General features: G+C 58.3%; 1 protein-coding gene and 1 long non-coding RNA gene across 4 annotated transcripts; one reads left to right on the top strand and one right to left on the bottom strand.

Annotated features, from left to right (window-relative positions):
* The first annotated feature begins 470 nt into the window (after positions 1-470).
* Positions 471-25,581, top strand: PLEKHM1 (pleckstrin homology and RUN domain containing M1). Of its 3 annotated transcripts, none has more exons than XM_071728721.1 (13): positions 471-597; positions 1,029-1,386; positions 6,464-6,552; positions 8,072-8,319; positions 10,150-10,776; positions 12,469-12,808; positions 15,611-15,851; positions 17,329-18,237; positions 19,611-19,756; positions 20,432-20,625; positions 21,137-21,200; positions 21,968-22,125; positions 24,788-25,581. In XM_071728721.1, exons 3-13 carry the CDS (start codon positions 6,511-6,513, stop codon positions 24,912-24,914), a joined length of 3,096 nt encoding a protein of 1,031 aa, XP_071584822.1. In that variant the 5' UTR covers positions 471-597; positions 1,029-1,386; positions 6,464-6,510; the 3' UTR covers positions 24,915-25,581. The 3 variants fall into 3 exon arrangements, with proteins under 3 accessions (XP_071584822.1, XP_071584823.1, XP_071584824.1); XM_071728722.1 differs by having other exon boundaries at positions 491-597; positions 1,026-1,386; XM_071728723.1 differs by lacking the exons at positions 471-597; positions 1,029-1,386 and adding an exon at positions 7,721-7,890.
* Positions 21,376-25,863, bottom strand: LOC139788629 (uncharacterized). The gene is made up of 2 exons (XR_011722898.1): positions 25,720-25,863; positions 21,376-25,661 (listed from the first exon to the last, which is right to left on the bottom strand). It is a non-coding gene; the product is annotated as an uncharacterized lncRNA (long non-coding RNA).
* Positions 25,864-25,876: the final 13 nt, after the last annotated feature.

Genomic DNA, 25,876 nt, shown 5'->3' with positions numbered 1-25,876 from the left:
CCCCCCTGTGCTTGTGTCTGTCGGGCCTGCACACGTGTGCCTGGGTCTGTACACACACGTGTGCACATGTTTGTGTGTGTACACGCCTGTGTGCACATGTATGTACGTGTGTGTGCGTGTGTGCACGCATGTGTGTGCACGTGTGTACGTGAGTGTTCATGCGTGTTCGTGTGTGTCCGTGTGTGCACGTGTGCACGTGTGTTCGCGTGTGTATACACGACTATACACGAGTGTTCATGTGTGTGTGCACGTGTGTACGTGGAAGTACACGTGTGTCCATGTGTACGTGTGTGTGCACACGTGTGCACGCATGTTCGTGTGCGTTCGTGTGTACACACGTGTACGTGTGTGTTCACGTGTGTGTGTGCGCACACGTGGTCACGTGCCTGTGGTCACGTGCCTGTGGTCACGTGCCTGTGGTCACGTGTCACCGCCTCCGTCATCCCCACCGCACGTGCCCGCGGTCCCGCGCGCCCCCAGCCCCGCCCCCTTCCCGTTTGTGGGCGGGGCCTCGCCTTGCTGCGCGGTGACGTCACGGGGGGCGGGGCAGGCGCGGGGTTGGCACTTCCGGGATCCCCGTCCCGGGGAAGGGAGGCGGTGAGCGGGGGGGGGGGGGGGGGGGATGGGGTGGGGGGATCACGGGGGACACGGGGGGGGCTGCAGGGGGATTCCTCCCCCCGCCCCGGCTGCCGCCCCTTCCCCCGGCACGGCCCGACCCGCCCCGGGTGCCCCCGCAGCCCCCGGGACCCGGCCCGGACCCGGCCCCCCCGCGCCAGGCCCCGCACTGCCCCGCGGGTCCCCCCGTGGGCTGAGCTCCTCCCCGGGGCACGGGGCGTGGGGTCCCTCCGTGCTGACACCCCCAGACCCCCGGCTGGGGCCGGCGCTGTGCCCGGGGAGCCCGAACTCGAGCGGGGATCCCGGCACCTGTGGGACCTCCCCTGCTCACACCTCCCGCTCCGAAAATGACGTTTTTCTCCCTAAAGCCGAGCGTTCCCAAACCAGCTCCGGGTCCTTCTTGTCTCCAGCAGAACATGCGGATTCCCGGGAGCCGGAGGGTCCTTCCCTGACCCCCAGGGACCCCCCCGCCGGGGGATGTCCCCTGCCCGCCCCATGGCCACGCACCCCACGGGGACCCCGCGGCGCTGGGACGCCGGAACGGCACCGAAACCGGGGCTGTGAGCACGGGAAGATCCCAACCCAACCTCCCGGAGGGTCCTCACCGAGCTGCCCCCCTGAGCCCGGCAGAGCCCGGGAAGGGAGCAGGGACGGGGCCGGGGAGCTGCGGGGTTTGGGTGTTGGAAGAACGGGATCTGGAGAGCTCTGGGAGCTGCGGGATCAGCACTTGGAGGGGTTCGGCTGCACCGAGGCTTCTCCAACCCCGGTCAGGTTTGTCAGCTCCTGGGAGGAGGGTTCTGGGGGGTGGGGGGGTCTCAGGGGGTCCCTGTCCCTTCTGCCATGGCATGGGGGGATGTGTGGTGGTGCTGAGTGTAGGGAAGGAGCTGGAATCACAGAATCCCAGACTGGTTTGGGTTGGGAGGGACCTCAAAGCCCCCCCAGTGCCACCCCTGCCATGGGCAGGGACACCTCCCACCAGCCCAGGGGGCTCCAAGCCCCATCCAACCTTCAACACTGCCAGGGATGGGGCAGCCACAGCTTCTGGGGGCAACCTGGGCACCCAGGGGCTCAGCACCCTCACCCCAAACAATTTCTCCCTCCCTCCCTCCCTGCCCAAGATCTCCTCTCCATCTCCCCTCTCCCAGCTGCAAACCCTTCCCCCTCATCCCATCCCTCCAGGCCCACCCAGAGTTGGACCACGAGGGTCCAGCCACAAACCACAGCCTGGGCTTGGGCTCTGCCCCTCTTCTGGACTTATTTCTGAGGGGTTTTATCCTCCAGCAAGCCAACCCCTTGCCCTGTCCAGCTCCCTGTCCAGCTCCCTGTCCTGCTCCCTGTCCAGCTCCCTGTCCAGCTCCCTGTCCAGCTCCCTGTCCTGCTCCCTGTCCTGCTCCCTGTCCTGCTCCCTGTCCTGCTCCCTGTCCTGCTCCCTGTCCAGCTCCCTGTCCAGCTCCCTGTCCAGCTCCCTGTCCAGCTCCCTGTCCTGCTCCCTGTCCTGCTCCCTGTCCTGCTCCCTGTCCTGCTCCCTGTCCTGCTCCCTGTCCAGCTCCCTGTCCTGCTCCCTGTCCTGCTCCCTGTCCTGCTCCCTGTCCTGCTCCCTGTCCTGCTCCCTGTCCTGCTCCCTGTCCTGCTCCCTGTCCTGCTCCCTGTCCTGCTCCCTGTCCTGCTCCCTGTCCTGCTCCCTGTCCAGCTCCCTGTCCTGCTCCCAGCCCACCTCTCCCTGGGCTCAGCTCCTGGTTCCAGAGTTCCTTGGGGTGGGAAGCAGAAGGGGTGTGTGAGGAGGGGGCTGCCCCACAGCACCCCTGGGTGCAGGGTGACAGCACAGCACTCGTGTTTGGAAAATGACTCTCTGGGTGTCCAGGCCTTGAGTCACCACTCCGTGCCCTCATCCTGAGCTGTTGTTTTCCACTGGCAGAGCCCAAGCAGTGCCCTGCAGGTTATTTATAACCCGGGGAGCATTGCTTGGTGGGAGACCAAGAAACCAAACCTTGCACCAGGGGCTCTGCTCATCCTGGCTCCAGGTTGGATTTGAACAAACTGTTCCCAAAGGTCTGGGCTGGTTTGCAGCAGTTTAGTGAATAAACAGCTCTGCTCTGCTCCTAGGTAGGTTTGGCTTGCTGGCTGCTTTGCTTTCTCACTTCTCTCCCTCCTCTTCTTCTCTCCCTCCTCTTCTTCTCTCCCTCCTCTTCTTCTCTCCCTCCTCTTCTTCTCTCCCTCCTCTTCTTCTCTCCCTCCTCTTCTTCTCTCCCTCCTCTTCTTCTCTCCCTCCTCTTCTTCTCTCCCTCCTCTTCTTCTCTCCCTCCTCTTCTTCTCTCCCTCCTCTTCTTCTCTCCCTCCTCTTCTTCTCTCCCTCCTCTTCTTCTCTCCCTCCTCTTCTTCTCTCCCTCCTCTTCTTCTCTCCCTCCTCTTCTTCTCTCCCTCCTCTTCTTCTCTCCCTCCTCTTCTTCTCTCCCTCCTCTTCTTCTCTCCCTCCTCTTCTTCTCTCCCTCCTCTTCTTCTCTCCCTCCTCTTCTTCTCTCCCTCCTCTTCTTCTCTCCCTCCTCTTCTTCTCTCCCTCCTCTTCTTCTCTCCCTCCTCTTCTTCTCTCCTCCCTTCCCTTCCCTTCCCTTCCCTTCCCTTCCCTTCCCTTCCCTTCCCTTCCCTTCCCTTCCCTTCCCTTCCCTTCCCTTCCCTTCCCTTCCCTTCCCTTCCCTTCCCTTCCCTTCCCTTCCCTTCCCTTCCCTTCCCTTCCCTTCCCTTCCCTTCCCTTCCCTTCCCTTCCCTTCCCTTCCCTTCCCTTCCCTTCCCTTCCCTTCCCTTCCCTTCCCTTCCCTTCCCTTCCCTTCCCTTCCCTTCCCTTCCCTCTTATTTATTTTCCTTGTTCTGTGTAATGAGTTTGGGGACAGTTTGGGGGTTGGTTCATCTCTACATTTGCCCATCCCTCCCACCTCTTATCCTTTCCAGCTCCCAGGGAACACCTCTGGCTTTCCAGGAGCTGCCTGGAGCCCTCTGGTTCCTGCTGGAGCTGCTGAGCCCAGCACCAGGGCTGCCCCAGCCCCTTTCTCTGTGCTTCACCCCAGACTTGTGCTGGGTGAAATCCTCCTGGGAGCTGCTTCGTGGCACTCGTTAGTCAGGAAAATGCTGTCCCAGTGGAGTGATGCTGAGTGGCTTGGTGGTGCTGGAACAAACTGGTTGGACTGGTCGTGGTGGGAGTGGAAAAGCAGCAGTGTCCTCCTGCAGGCAGTGGGAGAGGCGATGCCAGTGAAGAGGGGGGGGGGGGTGATTTTTGGGGGGGAAAATAACCATTCTGGACAAGATCTTTGCAAAAAACACCTCTGTCACCTCACCCCCTGTGACCCTTTGGGTGGCTGATGCCAACGGGTGCAGTCCTGGGGCTGAAACAGCCACAGGGGGAGATGGGGAGAGATGTCCCCCCCCTGCTCCCATCTCCCCCCCCAGCCCTCACACCTCGGATTTGTCTGGGCTGGGATGTGCTGCTGGCTTGCAAGGTGGGTTCAGAGAGATGGGGATGGCTCCCTGTGGGCCTTGTCAACCCCTCCTGTCACCGAGGTGTCCCCTCCCTCCTCCCAGAGCCCCCCAGCAGCACCTGGAGCCTCAGAGGGAAGGTTCCTGCATCACTGCCCTGCCCCTGGCACAGCCTGAGGAGAGGAAATGGTGTGACAGGCTCAGCAAAAGCAGTTCCTGTTCTGTGACCTCCTCCCTGGGTTGTGGGAACACTGAGGGACAGTGCAGACCTTGTCCCCAAAGAGCCTGGGACATGTGGGGGCTGATCCAGTGCTGGGGGGTTCCAGGTAGGGGATGCTCTGGATTCAGGCTGCCTCAGGTCTGGGATTCTTTGGATTCAGACTGCATTGCCCCTGGAATGCTCCAGATCCAGGCTGCTCCAGATCCAGGCTGCTCCAGATCCAGGCTGCTCCAGGTCTGGGATTCTCCAGATCCAGGCTGCTCCAGGCTGTGGATGCTCTGGGTCTGGAATTGTTTGGATTCAGACTGCTCCAGGTCTGGGATGCTTCCCATTCAGTCTGCTCTGGGTTCAAGCTGCTCCACGTCTTGGAAGTTTTGGATTCAGGCTGCAGTGGGGCTGGGATTCTTCACATTGAAGCTGTTTCGGGTCTGGGATGCTCCAGATTCAAACTCCTCAGGATTCAGACTGCTCCAAGTCTGGGATTCTTTGGATTCAGACTGCTCTGGGTCTGGGATACTTCATGTTCAGGCTGCTCCAGGTCTGGGATGCTCTGGGTCTGGAATTCTTTGGACTGAGGATGCTCTGGGTCTGGAATTCTTCGGATTCAGGATGCTCTGGATTTGTCTGCTCCATTTGGACCATGTGAGGGCTGCTGTGGCCATGCAGGAGCTGTTCCTGCCCTGGTCTGGTGCTGAGAGTGAGGAGAGGGCAGGGAGAGGCATCAGCTCTGCCTGGGGAAAACTCCAGGGCTTTGGATCTGCTGGAAATAAACCCCAAAGGATTGGTGCTGAGTGGGCAGCTGCTGGGCTCTCCTGTTCCATGCCAAGTGCTTCCAGCTCGAGGGAATTCATCCCTTCTCCAACCTCTCACATCCTGGAAGGCTTCGTGGTGGTGCTGGAGCAGCTCTCAGCCCCTTTGCAGTGCTGAGTTTGAGCAGGATGTGGCCATGGGACAGGCACTGGGCTGCTGGCCCTGTGCTGGGAGCCTCCAGCACACCTTGGCTCCAGAGGAACAGGGCTGGAAACCAGAAACCAGGATTCAAAGGTCCCTTGGAGCCTGCAAGCACCACTGCCTGCTCAGCTCAGGATTCCTGCAGCAGGACACAGATTGTCCCCTCCCACCCAAAATGCCACCGAGGGCACCCTGGGGGTCACCTGCTGAGCAGAGTGACTGCAGACCTGGTGGAGAACTTCTCTCTGTTGTCCCCAACTTCCCAGGCAGCTCCAGGGAGAGTGTCTGGGCACTTGTGGGAAGCTCTGGCCTGGCCAGGTTCAGCAGCAGCAACATTTCCCCAAAAAGTACTGGAGAGCTGAGCTGCTGTCACCCCTGAGCTGCTGTCACCCCTGAGCTGCTGTCACCCCTGAGCTGCTGTCACCTCTGCCCAGGGTCTGCTGGGCCACCTCAGTGCTGTTCCCATGGGCTTTGGTGCCATGGTTCAGCTGAATGTTTGTTCTGATGAGGAGCATGGGGAGACCTTAGAGCACCTTCCAGTGCCTGAAGGGGCTCCAGGAAAGCTGGGGAGGGACTTGGGACAAGGGCCTGGAGGGATGGGATGAGGGGGAAGGGTTTGCAGCTGCAAGAGGGGAGATGGAGAGGAGATCTTGGGCAGGGAGGGAGGGAGAAACTGTTTGGGGTGAGGGTGCTGAGCCCCTGGGTGCCCAGGTTGCCCCCAGAAGCTGTGGCTGCCCCATCCCTGGCAGTGTTGAAGGTTGGATGGGGCTTGGAGCCCCCTGGGCTGGTGGGAGGTGTCCCTGCCCATGGCAGGGGGGGCACTGGGGGGGCTTTGAGGTCCCTTCCACCCCAAACCAGTCTGGGACTCAGTGACCCTGTGATGCCCTGGGAGTGCCAGGAGGTACCAGGAGGAGGGAATGGGTCTGGGGTCTCACCCAGACTCAGGGCTGGGGAAGGGGAAGGGCTCATTACTCCTTGCAGGGGTTAATTACTCCCTCTTCTGTCCTGTGCTGTTTTGCCTGGAACTCCCCAGGTCCTTGGGAAGCAAGGAGAGGCTCAGTGTGGTTGGGGGTCAGTCCCAGGCTGGGTGCAGCCACACTCCAGCTGTGGGTGCCTGCAGGACACCTCGTGCTGTGCTCCCAGTCCCACGAGGGGCAGTGGTTGAGTTCCCTGCAAACCAGGTGGGTGCTGAGATCTCCTCCTGTCCCACAGGTGACATGTGAAGGCAGCACCTGCCCTGGGGAGCAGCAGCAGCTGAGATGCATTCAAGCCACAGTGATGACCCCAGGGAAGCCATACAGGTGAGCCAGACACCCCCCACCTTCCCCCCAGTGCAACTCCAGTTACCAGTGGGGACCTGGTAGGACTTTCTGCTGCTGCCAGCCAGGATTGGGGTGGTTTAAAGAAGCAAAAAGGTGTCTGAGGCTTTCCAGCAGAGAGGATCCAGGATGGTTTGGCTGCTGAGGGGGGGTTAAAGCAAAAGGAAATCCCAGCAGAGTCTGCCCTGAGCTTTGTCCCTCATGGCAGGACCCAGCATGGGGCAGGGAAGGTGCTCAGCCCCAGGACCCAAAGGAAGCAGTGGTTGGGGTTTCTGCTCTGTGTTTGGGGTTTCTTTACCCAGCTCGAGGAGTCAAAACACACTGAATGAGCAAAGCTCAACCCCAGCACTTCCAGGCAGGTGTTTAATTCATCCCACAGCCACGCATCACAGAGCAGATCCTCTGCACTCTTTAATCCTGGCTGCTTGCAGGGGGGCAGCTGGAAAACAGCCCCAGCAGCAAGGGCTGTCCCTGAGATGAGCAGGGATCAGGTGTGAGTGTCCCCTCTGGCTCTTGTCCTCGAGCTGGAAATCTTGTTTAGAGGCTGAAAAAATAATCCTGGGCTGGAAATTTCAGGTGGGTTTGTGGCTGGGGGCAAAACCTGCCCTGCCCCAGTGGGGGGCTGGTGCTGGTCAGTGCTCACTGTGGGATGGACACCCAAAGGGAATGGTTTGATGAGATCCCAGCTGAATCTGTAGTGCTGGCCATGGTCTGCTGGGAAGTGCAACTTGGACTTTATTTAAATAAAGTGGACTGAGACATCCAGGTTTGACTGTTCTAGGGAAAAAATCCTCTGCACCAAAAGTAAAATTGTTAAATTCACTGAACTTGCTCTTCCTTGACTTGTGTGGGAAGGAGAGAAGCAAAGCTGCTGGAAGGTGAAATTCCCATGTTCCCTCTTCAGAGCCCACTGGAGCTTCCCAAAGGCAGCAGCTCAACCCCAACCTTTCTTCCAAAATCACCTTTTGGGGTGGGCTCCCCCCCAGCAGCACCCATGGGTTCTCAGTCAGGGTGCTGAGGGTGAGGGTGATGGTTTTGATTTCTGATATCACTGCTGCTTGGGTTGATCTGCATGAGTCTGAGTGACATCTCAGCCCTTACTACGAGTTTCCTCCTTTGAGTTTCTCCTTTCTCACCCACCCTTACTCAGTCCTTGTGTTTCCCCTGAGCACACACTGGGAAGAGCCAGAGTTTGGGTTTTCTCCATCCTCTTAAGCAATTTGATGGCTGCAGAGGAAGCACTGCCCTAGAGGCAACCCCAGCAAGTCAGTGGGTCCTAAAACTGCATAAATCACTGATTTTAACAGAAAAACTGGGCAGGTGAGCAGCAAGGTGAGGAGCTCAGCCCCAGCTCAGCCCCAGGGAGCAGGGGATGGAGCAGGAGTCGTGCTTCCCTCTGCATGAGCCCTGCAGGTCTGGGGAGCCCTCTGGATGTCAGAGCTTTCCTCCAGAGTTACAGAGCTGCTCCCAAGCTGAGCCTCTGCCTCCTCCTGTCCTGCAGCTGATCAAGAAGCAGCTGGTGAATGCCATCAAGGCCCTGCAGAAGCAGTACGTCACCTCGGATGCCGTTGTCACCAGTGATGATGGCAATGCCAACAGCCTCTGCTGTGCCCTGGAAGCTGTCTTTGTGCACGGGCTGAAGGCCAAGCACATCAAGATGGAGAGTGGAGGGAAAGGGAAGAAAGCAGGAGGTCGGGGCCCCCTTCCCCAGCCTGTCTTCTGGGGGCTGCTGAAGAGCATCACACACCGGTGAGTGCCCGGAAGGAAGGGGGGGGCACGCTGGGGTCTGTCACCTTTCCTTGGTGCAAAAAGCACAAAATTCAGGGAATGGTGAAGGGAAGGTGGCTCAATGGAAGGGTACAGCCCTCACCCCCATCCAGTCAGAGGGACAGATCCTCTCGTAGAATCCTTAAGGCTGGAGAAGACCTCCAAGATCAGCACATCCAAGCATCCCCCCAACCCCCCCCTTTCCCACCAAACCATCTCCTGAAGTGCCACATCCACACATTCTTTGAACACCCCCAGGGGTGAGGATTCCACCACCTCCCTGGGCAGCCTGGGCCAATGCTTGGCCCTCAAAGGGTGTTCTGGGGGGCTGGGGCTGGCTGGGATCACTGGGACACCCAGCAGGACAGCAGAGGCCCCATGGTGCCCAATGGCACAGGGGGGGTGGGCACCCTGCATGGCCCCACTCAGCCTGTGTCAGGGCAAAGTCCTGGGGTCCCCAGGCAATAAATGCTGCTGCCAGCTTGGGGTGTGCCCCTTCCTTGTTTATTTTTCAGTGCCTAAATATCAGAGAGCCTACAAGAAAGCTGGGGAGGGACTTGGGACAAGGGCCTGGAGGGATGGGATGAGGGGGAAGGGTTTGCAGCTGGGAGAGGGGAGATGGAGAGGAGATCTTGGGCAGGGAGGGAGGGAGGGAGAAATCCTTTGGGGTGAGGGTGCTGAGCCCCTGGGTGCCCAGGTTGCCCCCAGAAGCTGTGGCTGCCCCATCCCTGGCAGTGTTGAAGGTTGGATGGGGCTTGGAGCCCCCTGGGCTGGTGGGAGGTGTCCCTGCCCATGGCAGGGGTGGCACTGGGGGGGCTTTGAGGTCCCTTCCAACCCAAACCAGTCTGGGATTCTGTGCTTTCTGGGTGTTCTGTGTCCCTGGTGATCATGCTGGGTTTTGGGATGCACAGCACAGGGATCTGGTCTCTCCTCTGACCTGGGGGCTCTTGGCCTCCATTCCCCCTGTCCCAATGGGGATGAACATCACAGCCCAGTGGCTGAGCTCTCAGGGCTCTCCTGGGTAACTCTTGTTCCTTGCTGGGGTTTTTCTGAGCCACTCCCTGAGCAGAGACCTCTCACAACATCCCACATGCAAATGATTTTGAAAAACCTCATCCAACTCCCTCACTGACTCCTGAATGATGAAAGAACTGGTGGAAATCTCTCTTTCATCTGCTCCAGGAGATATTTTTGTGCCCTTTGAAGGTTTTTGTTTTTCTTCTTTCTTGAGAGACAGATAAGAAAAAAAAATATTTTCAAAACATTTGCTCTGTTTTCTTGTAGCCTCTGAAGCACCAGTGTGAGGTGGGGGATGGGGTGAGGGAAGTGTTGGATCTGGGGGGGAGAACAGGTGAGGTCAGGATGCTGAGATTGCTTGAGGACCTCAACCTGAACCCATCCTTTTTTTTTTGGGTTGCTGCAGCTTTTTTCCCTGTGTTTTGGCTGATTTTACCTTGGAAGGTGGGATTTAGACACACTGTTGGCACCATGGGGTATCCAGACAGCTCGTGTCCCACCAATGTGCAGGGACAGCAGGAATTCTGCATCCTTGCTCTGGGGCAGTGATGCCTGGGAGAGGAGGAGCACCCAGAGGCACCCCAGGCTTGCCTGGGCTTCTCATCAATCAATTTTGCTTTGGAGAGTCCAGGAGCTCACTTTTCCCCATGGGAAACCACATTTTCCATGGAGGGAAGAGATTTTATTTTTGGTCCCAGCTCCTGAACTCCCCCCCAGAGCAGATCCTGCACCTCCTCACGGACCCGAACCGCAGCTCCTCACCTCTTGTCCTCCTCTTCTTCTCCCTTTCCCCAGAAATATTGTCTCTGAGCTGGAACAACTCATCTTCATCACCACGGACGTGGGTCGGTGCCGTGCCTGGCTGAGGTTGGCCCTGAATGATGGGTTGGTGGAGTCCTACCTGACCCTGCTGCTGCGGGAGAGGCCCCGGCTGCCCGAGTTCTACCAGAGCTCAGCTCTGCTCCTGGATGCCGAGGAGTGCGAGTTCCTCCTCAGCTACCTGCAGGGCTTAACGTCCCTCACCTTCCAGCTCTCCTATAAATCAGCAGTTCTGAACGAGTGGACCATCACCCCCCTGTCCCTCTCGGGGCTCTGTCCTGGCTCTGAGCTGCTGGAGCCCCTCGGCTCCCAACCCCCACGGAAAGCGTCCCTGGGTTCCCTCTCCCAGTCCTCCGGCTCGGATGAGATCGAGATCCAAGCGTCCCTGCTGCCCATTGGCAAAGCCAGCACCAAAGCCAAGCTCACCTCCTCCTCCCTGAGCCTCAACACCACCAGTTCCTCCCAGCTCTCCTCCAGCCTGGGCTCTGACAGCCCCCTGCCCCCCCCCTGCGCCCGCAGCCCCGAGCGCCCCGAGGAGCCCCTGTCCTGTGACTCTGACCTGGGGACAGCCACAGCTGAGGACCTGGACAGGTCCCTGCAAGAGTGAGTCTGCCCCAAATATTCCCCCTCAAAGGGGTTTTTAATCCTCTCCTGAGCTCTGATTTATTGTCACACAATCCTCCTGCTTGGAGAAGCCCTTTAGGATCCTGGAGTCCAAGCCTTCCCCCATCCCTGCCAAGGCCACCCCTGCCCCATGTCCCTCATCCCCACATCTCCAGGGTCTGAAACCCCTCCAGGGATGATGGGGACTCCAGCCCTGCCCTGGGCAGCCTGGGCCAGGCCCTGACAACCCTTTCCAGGGAGAAATTGTCCCCAAGCTCCAACCTAAACCTCCCCTGGCACCACTGGAGTTGTGCCAAAAGTTCCTCTTGTCCCATCCCTTGTTCCTTGGGAGCAGAGCCCGACCCCCCCTGGCTCCAACCTCCTCTCAGGGGGTTGCAGAGAGCCAGAAGGTCTCCCCTCAGCCTCCTCTGCTCCAGGATCAACACCCCCAGGGCCCTCAGCTGCTCCTGGGCAGACTTCTGCTCCAGACCCTTCCCCACCTCTCTTTCCCTTCTCTGGACACACTCCAGCCCCTCAGTGTCCCTTTTCTGACCCAAAACTGACCCCAGGATTGGAGGTGCAGCCTCAGCAGTGCCCAGCACAGGGGATGATCCCTGCCCTGCTCCTGCTGGCCACACCAGTGCTGACACAGCCAGGATGCTGGTGGCCACCTGGGCACACACTGCTCATGTTCAGGCAGTGCTCACTAGAGCCAGGAAGGATTTCTCCCCTGTTTCTCTTTAAAAAACTTCTTTATCTCCCTGGAAAGAGACTGAAAGGTGAAAAGAAACCCTCAGCACAGCCTGCTGGGCCCCTGCTGCCCCAGCTGATGAGCTCCTTGCCACTGAAGTGTGGGCAAAAAGGTGACAAAAATGCTGCTTCCAGTGTCAGGGATGTGACCTCTGCCTGGCTCAGGCTGGGGATGCTCCAGGGCTTCCCCTGGGGGGGATCAGAAATGACTTTGCAGGAAAGGTTTGTAATTTGCAGCTTGGGCAGGTAATTCAGAGGAGGGCGGTTGTTAGTTTGTCATCCTGGTGACTCCTTTTGGCCAAATGCCTGGCACTGAGGTTTCCAGTGGGCTCTGTAAGCTCTGAGTAAGCAGTAAATATTTTTCCTGCCACTTTGCCAGCCCTGCTCTGGAGGAGCCTGGCCCTGGGCACCCTCATCCCCAGGAGGCTCTTTGGGGTTGTTCAGAGCTCCCAGTCTGTGCTCCCCAGTGGGTATCAATCCCTGTTTGATGGGATTAAACTCATGATGGAAAGAATTGGATTTGCAGCTGGGGCTGGTTTGGTTCAGGCAGGGGGGTGGTGGGGCCATGGGAACAGCTTCCCCTCTCAGCACAGGGATGAGGACTTTGGAAATCTGTCAGGGGTTCTCCTGGGGTGGCTGTGGGTCCTGCAGCCCCATGAGGGGAGCACCCAGCACCCTCCCTCCCTCAGCAGTGAGGAAATAAAACCTCATTATCAGTCCTGTGCTCCATGGGGCACAAATCCCACGTTTTCTGTCACCAGGACTGGTGCCAGTGTTTGGTTTTTGGTTTTTTTTTTTTCAGCCATACAGTGCTGCCAGCCTGTGGGAGATGAGCTGTGATTTTTTTTTTGGGGGGGAGATGTTATAATTTGCAGTAACTGAGGCTTTTTCCAGGTTCAGCTGAAGGGAGCTGTGCTCACACCCATCACTTTCTGTCCCCAGGGTCCTGTCAGAGTTCAGCAAAGCCAAACCAAGCCTGGAAGCCCCAGAGGGGGGGCAGCTCCCCAGCCTGATGGGATCCTCCCCCCAGCAGCCCAGCTGCCCCCCAGCCACCTCCCCAGGACCCCCAGCACCATCCCCTGGGCATCACCCCCACCCCAGCACGGCTGCTCCAGGGACCTCGGGGACCAGCGATGGGGAGGATGGAGATGCAGCCCCAGAAGTTGGTGGCACGGCCACAGTCCCAGCCCCAGGGCAAGGGGGTGGGAGTGGGACAGAGCCAGGCAGGAGCCAGAGCAGCCCCAGGGCTGGGCTCCTCCTCTCCCCTCTGCTGAGCTGTCCGGTGAGTGACACCTCCCTATCCCTCCCTATCCCTCCCTATCCCTCCCTATCCCTCCCTATCCCTCCCTGTCCCTCCCTGTCCCTCCCTATCCCTCCCTATCCCTCCCTATCCCTCCCTGTCCCTCCCTGTCCCTCCCTATCCCTCCCTGTCCCTCCCTATCCCTCCCTATCCCTCCCTGTCCCTCCCTATCCCTCCCTGTCCCTCCCTATCCCTCCCTATCCCTCCCTATCCCTCCCTATCCCTCCCTATCCCTCCCTATCCCTCCCTGTCCCTCCCTGTCCCTCCCTATCCCTCCCTATCCCTCCCTATCCCTCCCTGTCCCTCCCTGTCCCTCCCTATCCCTCCCTGTCCCTCCCTATCCCTCCCTATCCCTCCCTATCCCTCCCTATCCCTCCCTATCCCCTTGGATTTGTGCTTCCTGGCCAGCACCTTGGCTGGAAAAGGAAAATGAATTTGGGGAGAAGCTTCTGAGTACCCGAATACAGGGTTTCTCCTGTGCTGTGTCTGTGATTCCAAAAGCATCCATGGACTCATGGAATGGTTTGGCTGGGATGTGACCTTAAAGATCATCCAGTCCTACCCCTGCCTAAACCTGGCTGAGACCCCAGGCCCATTCCCTCCTCCTGGTACCTCCTGGCACTGCCCAAGGCATCACAGGGTCACTGAGTCCCAGACTGGTTTGGGTTGGAAGGGACCTTAAAGCCCCCCCAGTGCCACCCCTGCCATGGGCAGGGACACCTCCCACCAGCCCAGGGGGCTCCAAGCCCCATCCAACCTTCAACACTGCCAGGGATGGGGCAGCCACAGCTTCTGGGGGCACCCAGGGGCTCAGCACCCTCACCCCAAAGAATTTCTCCCTCCCTCCCTCCCTCCCTGCCCAAGATCTCCTCTCCATCTCCCCTCTCCCAGCTGCAAACCCTTCCCCCTCATCCCATCCCTCCAGGCCCTTGTCCCAAGTCCCTCCCCAGCTTTCCTGGAGCCCCTTCAGGCACTGGAAGGTGCTCTAAGGTCTCCCCATGGGATCCTTCTCTTCTCCAGCCTCAACACCCCCAACTCTCTCCCCCTGGCTCCAGAGCTGCTCCAGCCCTCCCAGCAGCTCCAGGGCCTCCTCTGGAATGGCTCCAGCAGCTCCGTGTCCTTCTGCTGATGGGAACCCCAGGGCTGGACACAGCTTTACCCCAGATGGGGACAATCCCCTCCCTGGCCCTGCTGTCAGGCTCAGGACAGCCCAGGAGTCAATGTGATTCTCTCTGCTCCCTGAGCACCTTCCTGGCCCCCCTGGAGCTGTGTCCATGGATTCCCCCTGGGAGAAGCTGAGTGGGAATCAGTGGTCCCTGTAAAGGAGCCCCTGAGGGTGTCTGGAGCCTTTCTGAGCAGCAGAGCTTCCTCCCTGCCTGGGACAGGAAGTTTTGGGGATGTCTGGGAGCTCCTGCACTGATCTGGCTGGGTGCAAGCTGAGAAAACAACCCCAGAGCTGAGCTCCTGGTGGGGATTTCTGTGCCTTTATGATCCACAGGAGAGGAAGGAAAAGGGTTGAACAGGAGAGGGCAGAAATGGCAGTTTTCCAGTGGGAAGTGTTGGTGCAGCACATCTGGAGGAGCAGGATGGCATCCCGGGGGCTGGCGGATTTCCCCTGCTCCCCCCAGGAGACAATTCCCTTGCTTTTCCCTGCAGGAAACTCTTGGAACAGCCCTGTCCTCTGGCTAATTCCTTACTGCTTTTTCCATCCTGCTTCCCATAGCTGCCATCCTGGGGAGGTCAGGATACACTTCATACCCCCTCCTCCTCCAAAAAAAAAAAAAAAAAAAAAAAAAAGATATTTCTCTTTTTGGTCCCTGCTCCTTCCAGCTCCCTCCCAGTTATCCCATTTCCACCCCTTCCTGGTGGCCCTGGGCCAGGGTGACCTGATCCCTGGATGACACACGGTGTCAACAGGAAATTCTCTCCTGCTTTGCTGTGACTCAGGGAAGGAGCCACATTCCTGGGCTCTGCCTGCCCCGTGCCTTGCACCCCAAGCTGCTCATCCCCCTCCTCACAGCTCTCTGCTGCCCTTCTGTTCCTCTGCCAGCATCAAGGCTCTTGGGAAGCTGGGCAGGGGGGTGGAGAGGTCATTCCTGGTGGGATGCAGCCTTGGATCCAGGGAATCATGGAATCATGGAATGTCAGGGGTTGGAAGGGAGCTCTGGGGATCCCCCAGTCCAACCCCCCCTGTCCAGCAGGATCCCCCAGGGCAGGACCCCCAGGAACACATCCAGAGGGGCTGGAAAGGCTCCAGGGAAGGAGACTCCAGAACCTCTCTGGGCAGCCTGGGCCAGGGCTCCCTCAGCCTCCAGAAGTTTCTCCTCATCTTGAGCTGGAACTTCCCATGTTCTACCTTCAGCCCATTCCTCCTTGTCCCACCACTGAGCACCCCTAAAAAGAGATTGGCCCCTTCCTCTTGCCCCCCACCCCTCAGATCTTGATGGACATTCAGAGATCCCCTCTCTGCCCCAGGGCTCTCACTCTTCCTTCCCTTCAGCACCCTCCCAGCTCTCCCTTGGCCTCTCTCCAGTAGATCCCTGTCTCTCTTAAACTGGGGAGCCCAAAATTTGACCCAGTATTCCAGGTGTGGTCTCACTGGGGCTGCTGGAGCCCTGAGCTGGGCCGTGTTTCTACTCTTGGTGTTTGTTTGGAGACCTTGTCCCAGCCCCTCACTCTGTTCTTGTAGCCAGAAAAGCTCCTGGAGAAGCAGTCAGGTGCTGGGGGTGCAGCCATTTCAACGCTTTATTTATTAATTAACTTATTTCTTTATTTATTAAACAGAAAAGGAAGAGTTGGATCTCAGAAGATGACTTCTACAGACCTTCCCCAGGAGAGAGCAGCAAAAGCACCCCTGACACCAACGGCTTTGGGCCCGAGGGTGCTGGTGAGGGCCCAGCCCCGGGGCTGATCAGTGCCCTGGATTTGGAGAGGCTCTCGGTGCCATCCTCAGAGAGCCCCCAACCCAAAACGTCCCCAGAACGGGAGCAGAAGGGCTTCAGCGTGGTGCACCGCAGGCAGATGGGTATGGGCAGTGCTGGGGGGCTGGGTCCTGGGGCTGAGGGAGGGGATGGAGCTGCTTGGCTGAGCCCCCCAGGGCTCTGCTGGGAAGGGGGGCAGGGAAGGGGGTCACTGGGTGCCCCTTGGGACTCATCTCCCCCATGCTGTCCCACTCAGTCCCAACCTGTGCTCAGCCCTGGGGAGGCCACAGCTTGAGTCCTGTGTCCAGTTCTGGGCCCCTCAGCTCAGGAAGGAGATTGAGGTGCTGGAGCAGGTCCAGAGAAGAGCAAGGAGGCTGGGAAGGGATCCAGCACAAGTCCTGTGAGGAAGGGCTGAGGGAGCTGGGGGTGTTGAGGCTGGAGAAGAGGAGGCTCAGGGGAGACCTCATCACTCTCTCCAACTCCCTGAAAGGAGGTTGGAGCCAGGGGGGGATTGGGCAGATATCAGTGGGACAAGAGGGCATGGACTAAAGAATTCTTTCCTAATATCCAACCTAAACCTCCCCTGGCAGAGCTTCAGCTCTGCCAGGGGAGGTTTAGGTTGGATATTAGGAAAGGATTTCTTTCTGGAGAGGGTGATCAGCCATTGGAATGGGCTGCCCAGGGAAGGGGTGGATTCTCCATCCCTGGAGATATTTCAAAAGAGCCTGGATGTGGCACTCAGTGCCATGGGCTGGGAACCACGGGGGGAGTGGAGCAAGGGTTGGACTTGATGAGCTCTGAGGTCCCTTCCAACCTGGCTAATTCTATGATTCTATGATGATTCTATGAACCTCAGAACCCAAACTCGTGCAGAGAAATTATGGAGAGGGAACAAGTTGGTCCTGGAAATTCCTTCCCACCCCCCCACCCACCAACCCAGCTCTCAAAGCTGTGGTGTCCCTGGGTGGTCACTGCCAAGCCCCTGGTGGCTTTTCTCTCTCTGCCACCTTCCCCTTTTTTTGTAGTCATGGAGACTGGGTTGGGTTGGAGGGACCTTAAAGCCCCCCCAGTGCCACCCCTGCCATGGGCAGGGACACCTCCCACCAGCCCAGGGGGCTCCAAGCCCCATCCAACCTTCAACACTGCCAGGGATGGGGCAGCCACAGCTTCTGGGGGCAACCTGGGGCTCAGCACCCTCACCCCAAAGAATTTCTTCCTAATGTCCAACCTAAATCTCCCCTCTCCAAGTTTTAACCCATTTCCCTTGTCCTCTCCCTACCCCCCGTGTCCAAAGCCCTCCCCCAGCTTTCTTGCAGCCCCTTCAGATATTGGGAGGTTGCTCTGAGCTCACCTGGGAGCCTCCTCTGCTCCAGGCTGAACAACCCCAATCCCTCAGCCTGGCTTCCCAGGGAGCTGCTCAGCCCTCTGAGCATTTCAGTGGCTCCTCTGGACACCTTCCAGGAGCTCTGTGTCCTTCTGGTGCTGGGGACTCCAGCACTGGACACAGGACTCCAGGTGGGGTCTGACAGGAGCAGAATCCCCTCCTTTGCCCATTCAGCCAAGCCCCTGCTTTTGTCCCAGGTCTTTCCAACCCTTTCCGAGGGCTGCTGAAGCTGGGCAGCCTGGAGAGGAGAGGAGCCATGGGGATCTGGAAGGAGTTTTCCTGTGAGCTGTCACCTCTGGAGCTCCGGCTCTTCCTGGAGCACGAGGATCGGATCTGCCTGGAGAGCTTCTCCCTCCTGCGCTGCGAGTCCCTGGGCAGGACCCACTCGGACGGGCGTTTCGAGTTGGTTTTCTTGGGGAAAAAACTCTCCCTGAGGGCTCCTTCTGGGGACGAGGCCGAGGATTGGTTGGAGAGGATCCGGGAGGCCCTGCACAAGTGCCGACCTCAGCTGGAGGAGGAGGAGTGGGAGACCCTGGAGTATCCCGAGGATGGTGGGGAAGGTCCAGGCACCCAGAGTGACTCCTCTGCTGCCCTGCAGTACAGCGACCCACCCGGGAACAGCTTTGAGTGGACTCTGCTTCAGGAGCCAGAGCTGGATGCCATCAAGGAGGGTGTTCTGTACGTGGAGGTGGACAAATCCTGGCTCCCTTTTATCTTCTCCCTCTCTCTAGAAACTTTAAAATGCTTCAAAGTCAGAAACAACGATAAAATTCTAAGCAACAGTTACGGCATCGAGACCATCCAGGACATCCTCCCCGACAGCAGCCTCGGGGGTCCTGCCTTCTTCAAGGTCATCACCTCCAAAGCTGTCCTGAAGCTGCAGGCTGAGGATGCAGAAGCAGCAGCTTCCTGGAGGCAGCTGGTCCGAGGGGCCCTCATGGCCTACCTGGAGAGTGCTGAGGAGGCTCTGACCCTGGGTGGCAGCTTGGATGGCAATTCCCAGGTTGTCCTGAAGAACACTGTGAAGGAAAATGGCTTCTTGTTGCAATACTTGGTGGCCATCCCCATGGAGAAGGGCCTGGACTCACAGAGCTTCATCTGTGCAGGTAGATGTTGGCTTGGGCAAAGAGCTCAGCTCCATCCCAGAGGATTGGGTGAGGGTAACGAGGTGACATCAAATTAAAGATGTCCCTTGAGTCCTGACAGCCCAGCTGCTGGGGTCCCCTCAGCTGGTTGCCACCCCCATGGGGTTTGTGTCCCAAATCAGTGGCATTTTTGGTTGTGTGTCCCCCCCCCCTAAGTCCCTGTCCCACCCCAGCACTGGTCCAACTGGGCTGTTGCTGGGAGCCAAACACCCCCAGAGCTTCCCCTGGCACAGGGGCTGAGGTGACACTGAGGTGACACTGGGTGACCTCCCCAGGAGCTGTCATTTGCTCTTTACCTTGGTGAATTAATTAAATTTCACATTTCTCTCCTTCAACTCCATTTCTTGTGCCCTCCAGCAGTTTTGGGCTTGGTTTTGATATTTTTCTTTTAACTTCTTTATTTTTTTATACATATTTTTTCCATTCTCTTTGAGCTCCCTCTTCCCCTCCAGGCTCTGTTCTAACTCTTCCAACTGCCAACAGGTGGAAGGAGCAAGTTGGAAAGACAAATTCCCAGTTTTTCTGGGCAGGTTTTCTTCAAAGTTTTCCTTTCCCACTGTCACCTCCTCCCAGGCTGACACCCAAGCCTGACAGGGGAGTTTCCTGACATCTCAGGGCATAATGAGCAATAAAACCTTTTTTTTTTTTTTAAATTAATTTAACTTTAAATTACTAACTCTAATTATTTAAATTATTAATTTACATTATTTAAATTACTATTATTCATTCTTTATATTTAATTCTTTTTATTCATTTTTATTAGTTCAGAGAACAACACCTGACCTTCAGGAATATATTTTTGGGGGTTCTACCTCCCCCAGAGCATGCAGGTTGGGGTGACAACACCGAGCTGGGTTCCTCCTTTATTTAAAGGGATTTTTCTGGCTCAGCCCATCCCCACCTTGTCCCTGGTGGATGTGGTTTTGGTGCCCTGTGGTGGGAGAGGGAAGGGCTGAGCGAAGGTGAAGCAGGGAGGAGGTGGTGGGGCAGGCAGCTGGGATTCAGCTTCTTCCCTAAACCACTTGGATGTTGCCAGAATTCACTTTCCCCAGTAATAAAACCCCAGAGCAACTGAAGCACTTGGTGGATTACAATGGGTTCAGGGATAGTCCTGGGATAAAGACCCAGGGACTTGAAATCCCAGCTCCTCACCTGCAGGAAGGGCTCCAGCCAAGCATCCTGCACGTCCTTTAGCTGATCCCCAGCCCTTCCAACAACTTCCCTGCTGTTTCCCCCTCCTAAAAGTTTCTCCCTTGATCCTGGGGGTGATGGGAAGGGGGTGGTGGGCTGGGGGTTCCCCTCTCCCCCCTCTCATCCCCTCCTCCTCCCTGCAGGCTGCTCCAGGCAGATCGGGTTCTCCTTCGCCAAGCCCAAGCTCTGCGCCTTCTCCGGGCTCTATTACTGTGACAGCTGCCACCAGGATGAGGAGACCCTGATTCCCTCCCGCCTCATCCACAACTGGGACCTGGCCAAACGAGGGGTGAGGCTGGGCTGGGTCCCTGCAGGGAGCAGGGAAACATTGCTGCATGGAATCATGGAACGGGTTGGGTTGGAAGGGACCTCAAAGCCCCCCCAGTGCCCCCCCTGCCATGGGCAGGGACACCTCCCCCAGCCCAGGGGGCTCCAAGCCCCATCCAACCTGGAATTAGAACAGGAACTTCCCTCACTCATCCACTCCAACCACAGGAATGGAAAACAGGGTGGGGGTTCCCTCCTGCCAGGGGAGTTCAGCCCTGCCCAGGGATGGTCCTGGCAGCTCCAGGCACAAAACCATCAAATCCCAGACTGGGTTGGGTTGGGAGGGACCTCAAAGCCCCCCCAATGCCACCCCTGCCATGGGCAGGGACACCTCCCACCAGCCCAGGGGGCTCCAAGCCCCATCCAACCTTCAACACTGCCAGGGATGGGGCAGCCACAGCTTCTGGGGGCAACCTGGGCACCCAGGGGCTCAGCACCCTCACCCCAAACGATTTCTCCTCAGATCCAAATCTCCCCTCTTGAGTTCAAAGCTGCAGAGGGTTGTGAGAGGTTCAACATTTCCTGAAGGTTCATCTGAACATTTCCAGCACCAGCAGAGGTGGAGGTGTCCACCCAGCACCTCCCTCAGAGCCTCCCAGGCTGCTCCCTGCCCACCTCTTGCCTCTCTCTGCCCCAGGTTTCCCGACAGGCTCTGAAATTCCTCACCCAAATCCGTAACCAACCCCTGATCGACCTGCAGAGGGTCAACGAGAGCCTCTACGACCACGTGGAGAGGATGGGAAGGATCCTGAGGAGCAGGGAGCAGCTGAAGCTGCTGGGGGATTATCTCAGTGTGTGTCGCAGTGGGGCCCTGAAGGAGCTGAGCAAGAGGTGAGGACCCTCTCTGGGTGATGGCTCCCCCCACACCTCCCCCTCTTTGCACCCCCGTGGCCTCCTGCTCCTCCTGGTCCCTCCCTGTTGGAGCAGGCAGTGGTGCCAAGGCATGGGCTGGATTTTATTGGAGTCATTTGGGTTGGAGAAGCCCTTGAAGATCAGCAGCCCAAGCACTGCCAAGGCCACCTCTGATCCATGTCCCTCAGCCCCGTGGCAGCTGCTGTGAGGAGTCACCCATCTGTCCTGACTCAGGAAACACCTTCCTGCCAGGAGCTGGGCAGGAAACACCTGGGAAAACAGAGGAGAGATTGATTTATTTTTTCTTTCCTCCCCTTTGAAATGCTCTCACACGGGTTCCACCAGAGGGATTTGGGACGTGGGGCAGGCTGAGGAAATCCAGTTGAGTTTTTCCTACAGGAGCCTGAATCATCCAGGCTCCCCCTTGCTCCAAAGCCATTGGAGATGTGGTGGGAACCATCCACCCCCTCCTCTCTCTGCTTCCTTGCAGGCTGGACCACAGGCACTACCTCTTGGAGTGTCCCCACAAGTACAGTGTCACTGACCTGAGGCAGGTGAGAGCTCCTGGGGTGGTTCTGGTGCTTTTCTTGGTGAAAACATCTCAGGTTCTGTCAAGTGTGGCCCCTCACCAGCAGCAGCAGGAGGTTTCTGGCAGCTTTGTTTTCCTTTTGCCTTTCTCTCACCCACCACGTGCACTCTGCAAGTTTGCAAAGCGACTCAAAAGACAAATAATTGCCTTAATTTTATTTTCATTTGCCAAAATAATTGGCACAAGCCTCTGTCCTCTGAGGACTATGGAATCACACAAGGTAAATTGTTTCACCTCCATTCCAGCCAGCTAAGGTATCCCAGACCAACTTGTCTCTAGCACAAATGATGTTGGAAGTGATGTTCAGTGGGGTTTTCCATCAACTCCAGAGCTGGGAGCTCCATCCCAGCTCAGTGGGTGCCTTGGGGTGCCCAAGGGGTGGGGGTTGTTTTTTGGGGACAGCCTCATCTCCACAGAGCAGCACAAAGTGTGGGCTTAACACAGATTTGTCCCAGTGCACCCCAACAGGAGAGGGGTCCCGAGGTGCAGCAAGGGAGGTTTAGGTTGGATGTTAGAAAAAACTTTTTCACTGAAAGGGCAATGAAGGACTGGCCCGGGCTGCCCAGGGCAGGGCTGGAGTCCCCATCACCCCTGGAGGGGTTTCAGAGCCCATCCTGTGGGGATGAGGGACATGGGGTAGCTCTGGACCCAGTAGAGTTGAGCGAATGTTTGGACTGGATGATCTGAAGGGTCCTTCCCAACCTTTCTGTGACTCTGAGCTCTGCCCTGCAGATTGCTGATGGGGTCTTTGAGCCCTTCCTGCAGACTCTGATCCAGTTTGCTTCCCACCACGTCTACAGCTGTGACCTCTGCACCCAGCGTGGCTTCATCTGCCAGATCTGCAACAGCAGTGACATCATCTTCCCCTTTGAGTTTGACACTACCACCAGGTGGGTGACATCCCTGTCCCCTCCTGATGCTGTGAGGCCACCTGAGCTCATGGCCTGACTTTTCCCAGCAGCCTGGATGATCCCCTGGGGTACCCTTGGGCTTCTGGAGCCCCCATGGGGGCCTGGAAATAGCTCTGAGCTGGTTGTGTGGCCTTGTGGTCCCCACGTCCTCGTGGTCCCCATGTCCCCATGCTCCCCAGGTCCTCGTGGTGCTCGTGTGATCATGGTGCCCATATCATCACAGTATCTACATTCCTGTGATGCCTGTGTCCTCGTGGTCCCCATGTCCTCCTGGTGCCCTCATCCTCGTGCCCACCTTCTCATGGTGCTCCTCACCCACCCCCCTGGTACCCACTTCCTGCACATCCTTATGGTACCCACCAGCCCCAAGGAGTTTCCAACCAAACTGGGCTGTCTGGGGCAGGGAAGGACCCTTCATGCAGAGCTGAGATGTCACCAAACACGGTGGCTTTGCAGCCTGAACATCCAGGACCACCACCCCTCTGCTGTCAGCCTGAAAAAGTCTTGCTGGGTCCCAGGGCAGCAGAGGAGCCAGGGGACAGGGAGGAGGATGAAGGCTCTGTGGGCAACACATTTCCTGCCCAAATTCAGCCCAGTCCCTTCCTGGGGGCACAGGAGGAGCAGTTGTGGGGCTGTCCACACACCACTCACAAATGGACCCATGGAGATGGAGGGTGGGCAGCCCTGGGGGACATGCTGGGGACATTCCAGCAGGACAGGGGGGACACTGGCATTCCCTGGAGGGTCCTTGTCTGCAGTGGGGTCACCAGCTGGAATGGCAGGGGGGTTATCTCTCCAGGGGGAATTATCTGGGGGGGGGGGGAGTTACAACCCCACCTGGAGGCTTTTCTAAAGACACCAGAGTCAAAACCCTTCCAGCCCAGGAGCCTGCTGGATCCAGGTCCTCATCTCCATGCTTGGTGGCCAATGGTGACCCCAGAGCTGGTTCCCATGGGGGTGGTTGGGTCCTAGGCTGGTGGGTTCTTCCTTTCCCTGCTGATCCCCAGAACTGAGCAGCAACACAGAGGAGCTACAGAAAATGCCACTGAATCCGAGCTCCCCAGGCTGCAAAACTCCTTCTGTGGCTGCAGACATCTCCAGGGCAGCCCCCCAGGATCTCTCCAGCTCCCTCCTTGCCACAACAACAACGTGGGGCTTGTTATCAAGGACAACGTCCCTAGGGACTGATTTTCCCTCAAAAAAGAGCTCAGGGTCTCTGGAAGGGGCAGGGACATGGGGCTGAACTCAGCTGGCAGCCAGCTGGAGGTCTCGTGTCCTGCAAATCCAGGCTATGGAGGGGTTTTGACCTTTTTTTTTTTTTTTTTTTTTTTTTTTTTTCCCCTATCCTGGCAGAGGAGGTTTGGGTTTGTGCAGGAGCAAAGCAGCTCCACCAACCTCCTCACCCAGCCTGGCTTCCTGCCCCTCTGCCCACCCTGGGGGGACAGCCAGCTGCTGGGGTCACCCTGTCCCTGGGGATGCTCCTGGAACCCCCCCAGCAGTGACCTCAGCCTGGCCAGGGCTGTTTCCCCCCTTCCCGGGCTGGTTTGGGGCAGGTGGATGCTGTTGGTGGTCACTCAGAGACACCTGGGGTAAAAACCACCCCCAGCTCCTCAAATCCCCCCAGGAGCTGCGTGGGAAACCATTCCACTGGGATTTGTGTCCCCTTTTCCACATCCCCAGAGCTCCGGGTTTGAGCCAAGAATTGGTCTGATCCAAACTTGGGGTTTGCAGCCACCAGGGTTTGACCCCAGGGCTGAGGTTTGGCTCTGTCCCTCTGCCTGGTGTTCCCTGGGATCCCCAGGGATTCAGGGATTTGCACTCCAGGGTGTTTAAAAACCAAACCCGGGGCAGAGAGAGTTTGGGAATGGGGCTGAGGAGAGGGAGCTGAGCATTGGGAGAGCCGGAAGAGGATGGGGCAGAAGCGAGCTCAGCTCTGGTGACTCCGGATTGAGACCAGGAGGAAGGGAACTGAGTTTTGGTGTCCCGGAACCAGGACCAGGAGGAGCTGAGCCTCGGTGGCTCCACCTTTTCCCCAGTGCCTGTGGCACCGCTGTCACCATCCCCCACTGGGCTGGGTGTCCCCTCCCCTCCAAGCCCAGGTGCCATTCCTGGTGTTTACATTCCTGCTGGGGCAGGGCGGGTCCGGACGGGCTGGCAATGTCCCCTTTGTCCCCAAGCAGCGTCCCTGCCACACAGGGGGGTCCCACAGGTTGAGGTGAGGGGGGGCCCATCCTATCCCTCTGGGTAGGATTTGTCACCCTGCAGTGGGTTTGGAAAACTTTGCTCTTGCAGCAGCAAAACCCCAAAGTCTCCTCTGTCCCCTGCCTGAATCTGGCAGCCGCCTGCAGGCACCTTCCGGCCCAGCTGCTGCTCCTGCTCGCAGCTCCAAGGACCTGCGCTGGGGTTGGGTTTTTGGTTTTTTGTTTTTTTTTTTTCGTTGCTGGAGCGGTTCCTGCTCCTCCTGGCAAGGTTGGGCTGGGGCTGGAGGGCTCTTTGCTCAGCGAGTCCCTGGAGGAAGCGGAGAGGAGGAAGTGTCCCGGGTCTGGGTCTGTGGGGACACGGTGACACTCAGCAGCACGGGGGGAGGTCTGGGGGTGCGGGGGGGGTTTTGTTTTTAACGCCCTCCTCGGGTTTCTCCCAGGTGCAGCGAATGCAAAACCGTCTTCCACCGGGACTGCCAGGCCAGCACCAGGTCCTGTCCCCGCTGCGAGCGCCGGCGCCGGTACCGGCACCGGATGGAGACCCCGGGGCCTGAGCTGAGCCCTTAGCACCCAGGGACCCACCAGGACCCTGCCGGACCCCCTGGACCCCGGGAGCTGACCCTGCACCCGCCCCTTCCCCAGGGGACACACTGCCTGGGTGCTCCTGCCCCCCCCGAGGGACCCTCTGCCCACCCACCCACCCTCCCCCCACTAACCTGGTGCTGCTGGGGGACACCCTCCTGGTCCTGGTCCTGGTCCTGGTCCTGGTCCTGGTCCTGGTCCACTGGTGCCAAGCGGGTCTGTGCCCCTCTCCCTGGTGAAAACCCAGCAGCTTTCCAGGGGGGAAATGGGGATTTTTCAGTCCTGGGGGTGGGTAAATGACACTGATCAAAGCTCTATAGTTTTTTAGGATGTTCGATACTGGAGGGGCGGGAAAAAAAAGAAAAACGTGGTATTTTTTTATGTGGGGATTTTGCACACGCTGGCCTGCACTGGGGGGGGATGGGGGGGGGTGGCAGCCACGCAGGGAGGGGACGAGGTGACACTTGTGCCTTTGGGGACCGCGGGCGAGCGTCTCCAGCTCGGAGAGCCCACCCATCACCGTGGCCTCTGGGCAGAGAGGGGAGAGCCCAGCTGGGCTGCCCCTCCCCGCCTGCTGCTTTTAATCCTTGGAAGAAATTTTATTTTCCTTTCACCCTTCCCCAGACAAAAATTAAAGTTTATTTAACAACGAGCAGAACTGTCTCGGGGCTTTGATTGTCCCCGAGCCCGTGTCCCACCTGATGCTGCAGCTCTGTGGGAGGGGGACACTGCCTGTCCCCTGTCCCCATGACCTCTCCCCTGTCCCCATGGTCTCCCCTGTCCCCATGACCTCTCCCCTGTCCCCATGGCCTCTCCCCTGTCCCCATGGCCCATATCCCATCCCCCTGGGTTCTGCGGACTGACTCGGGGACCCCTCCCCATTTTCCCAGCCCCATTTCCCACCTGCTGCTGCCATTTCCCCTCCTTCCTTCCCCGCTGCTGAGTGC

This window comes from Heliangelus exortis, chromosome 29 (assembly GCF_036169615.1).
Source record: "Heliangelus exortis chromosome 29, bHelExo1.hap1, whole genome shotgun sequence".
Taxonomy (NCBI): domain Eukaryota; kingdom Metazoa; phylum Chordata; class Aves; order Apodiformes; family Trochilidae; genus Heliangelus; species Heliangelus exortis.
Note: the sequence above shows the minus strand (reverse complement) of the source record. Positions and strands in the feature narration are given on the sequence as shown.

What these genes read in the sequence shown, in the direction of transcription:
- PLEKHM1 (XM_071728721.1), top strand. Translation starts at nt 6,511, where the DNA reads ATGCATTCAAGCCACAGTGATGACCCCAGGGAAGCCATACAG. An exon ending in ACCCCAGGGAAGCCATACAG is followed by an intron (nt 6,553 to 8,071) that starts GTGAGCCAGACA and finishes CCTGTCCTGCAG; the next exon opens with CTGATCAAGAAGCAGCTGGT. An exon ending in CCCCTCTGCTGAGCTGTCCG is followed by an intron (nt 12,809 to 15,610) that starts GTGAGTGACACC and finishes TTTATTAAACAG; the next exon opens with AAAAGGAAGAGTTGGATCTC.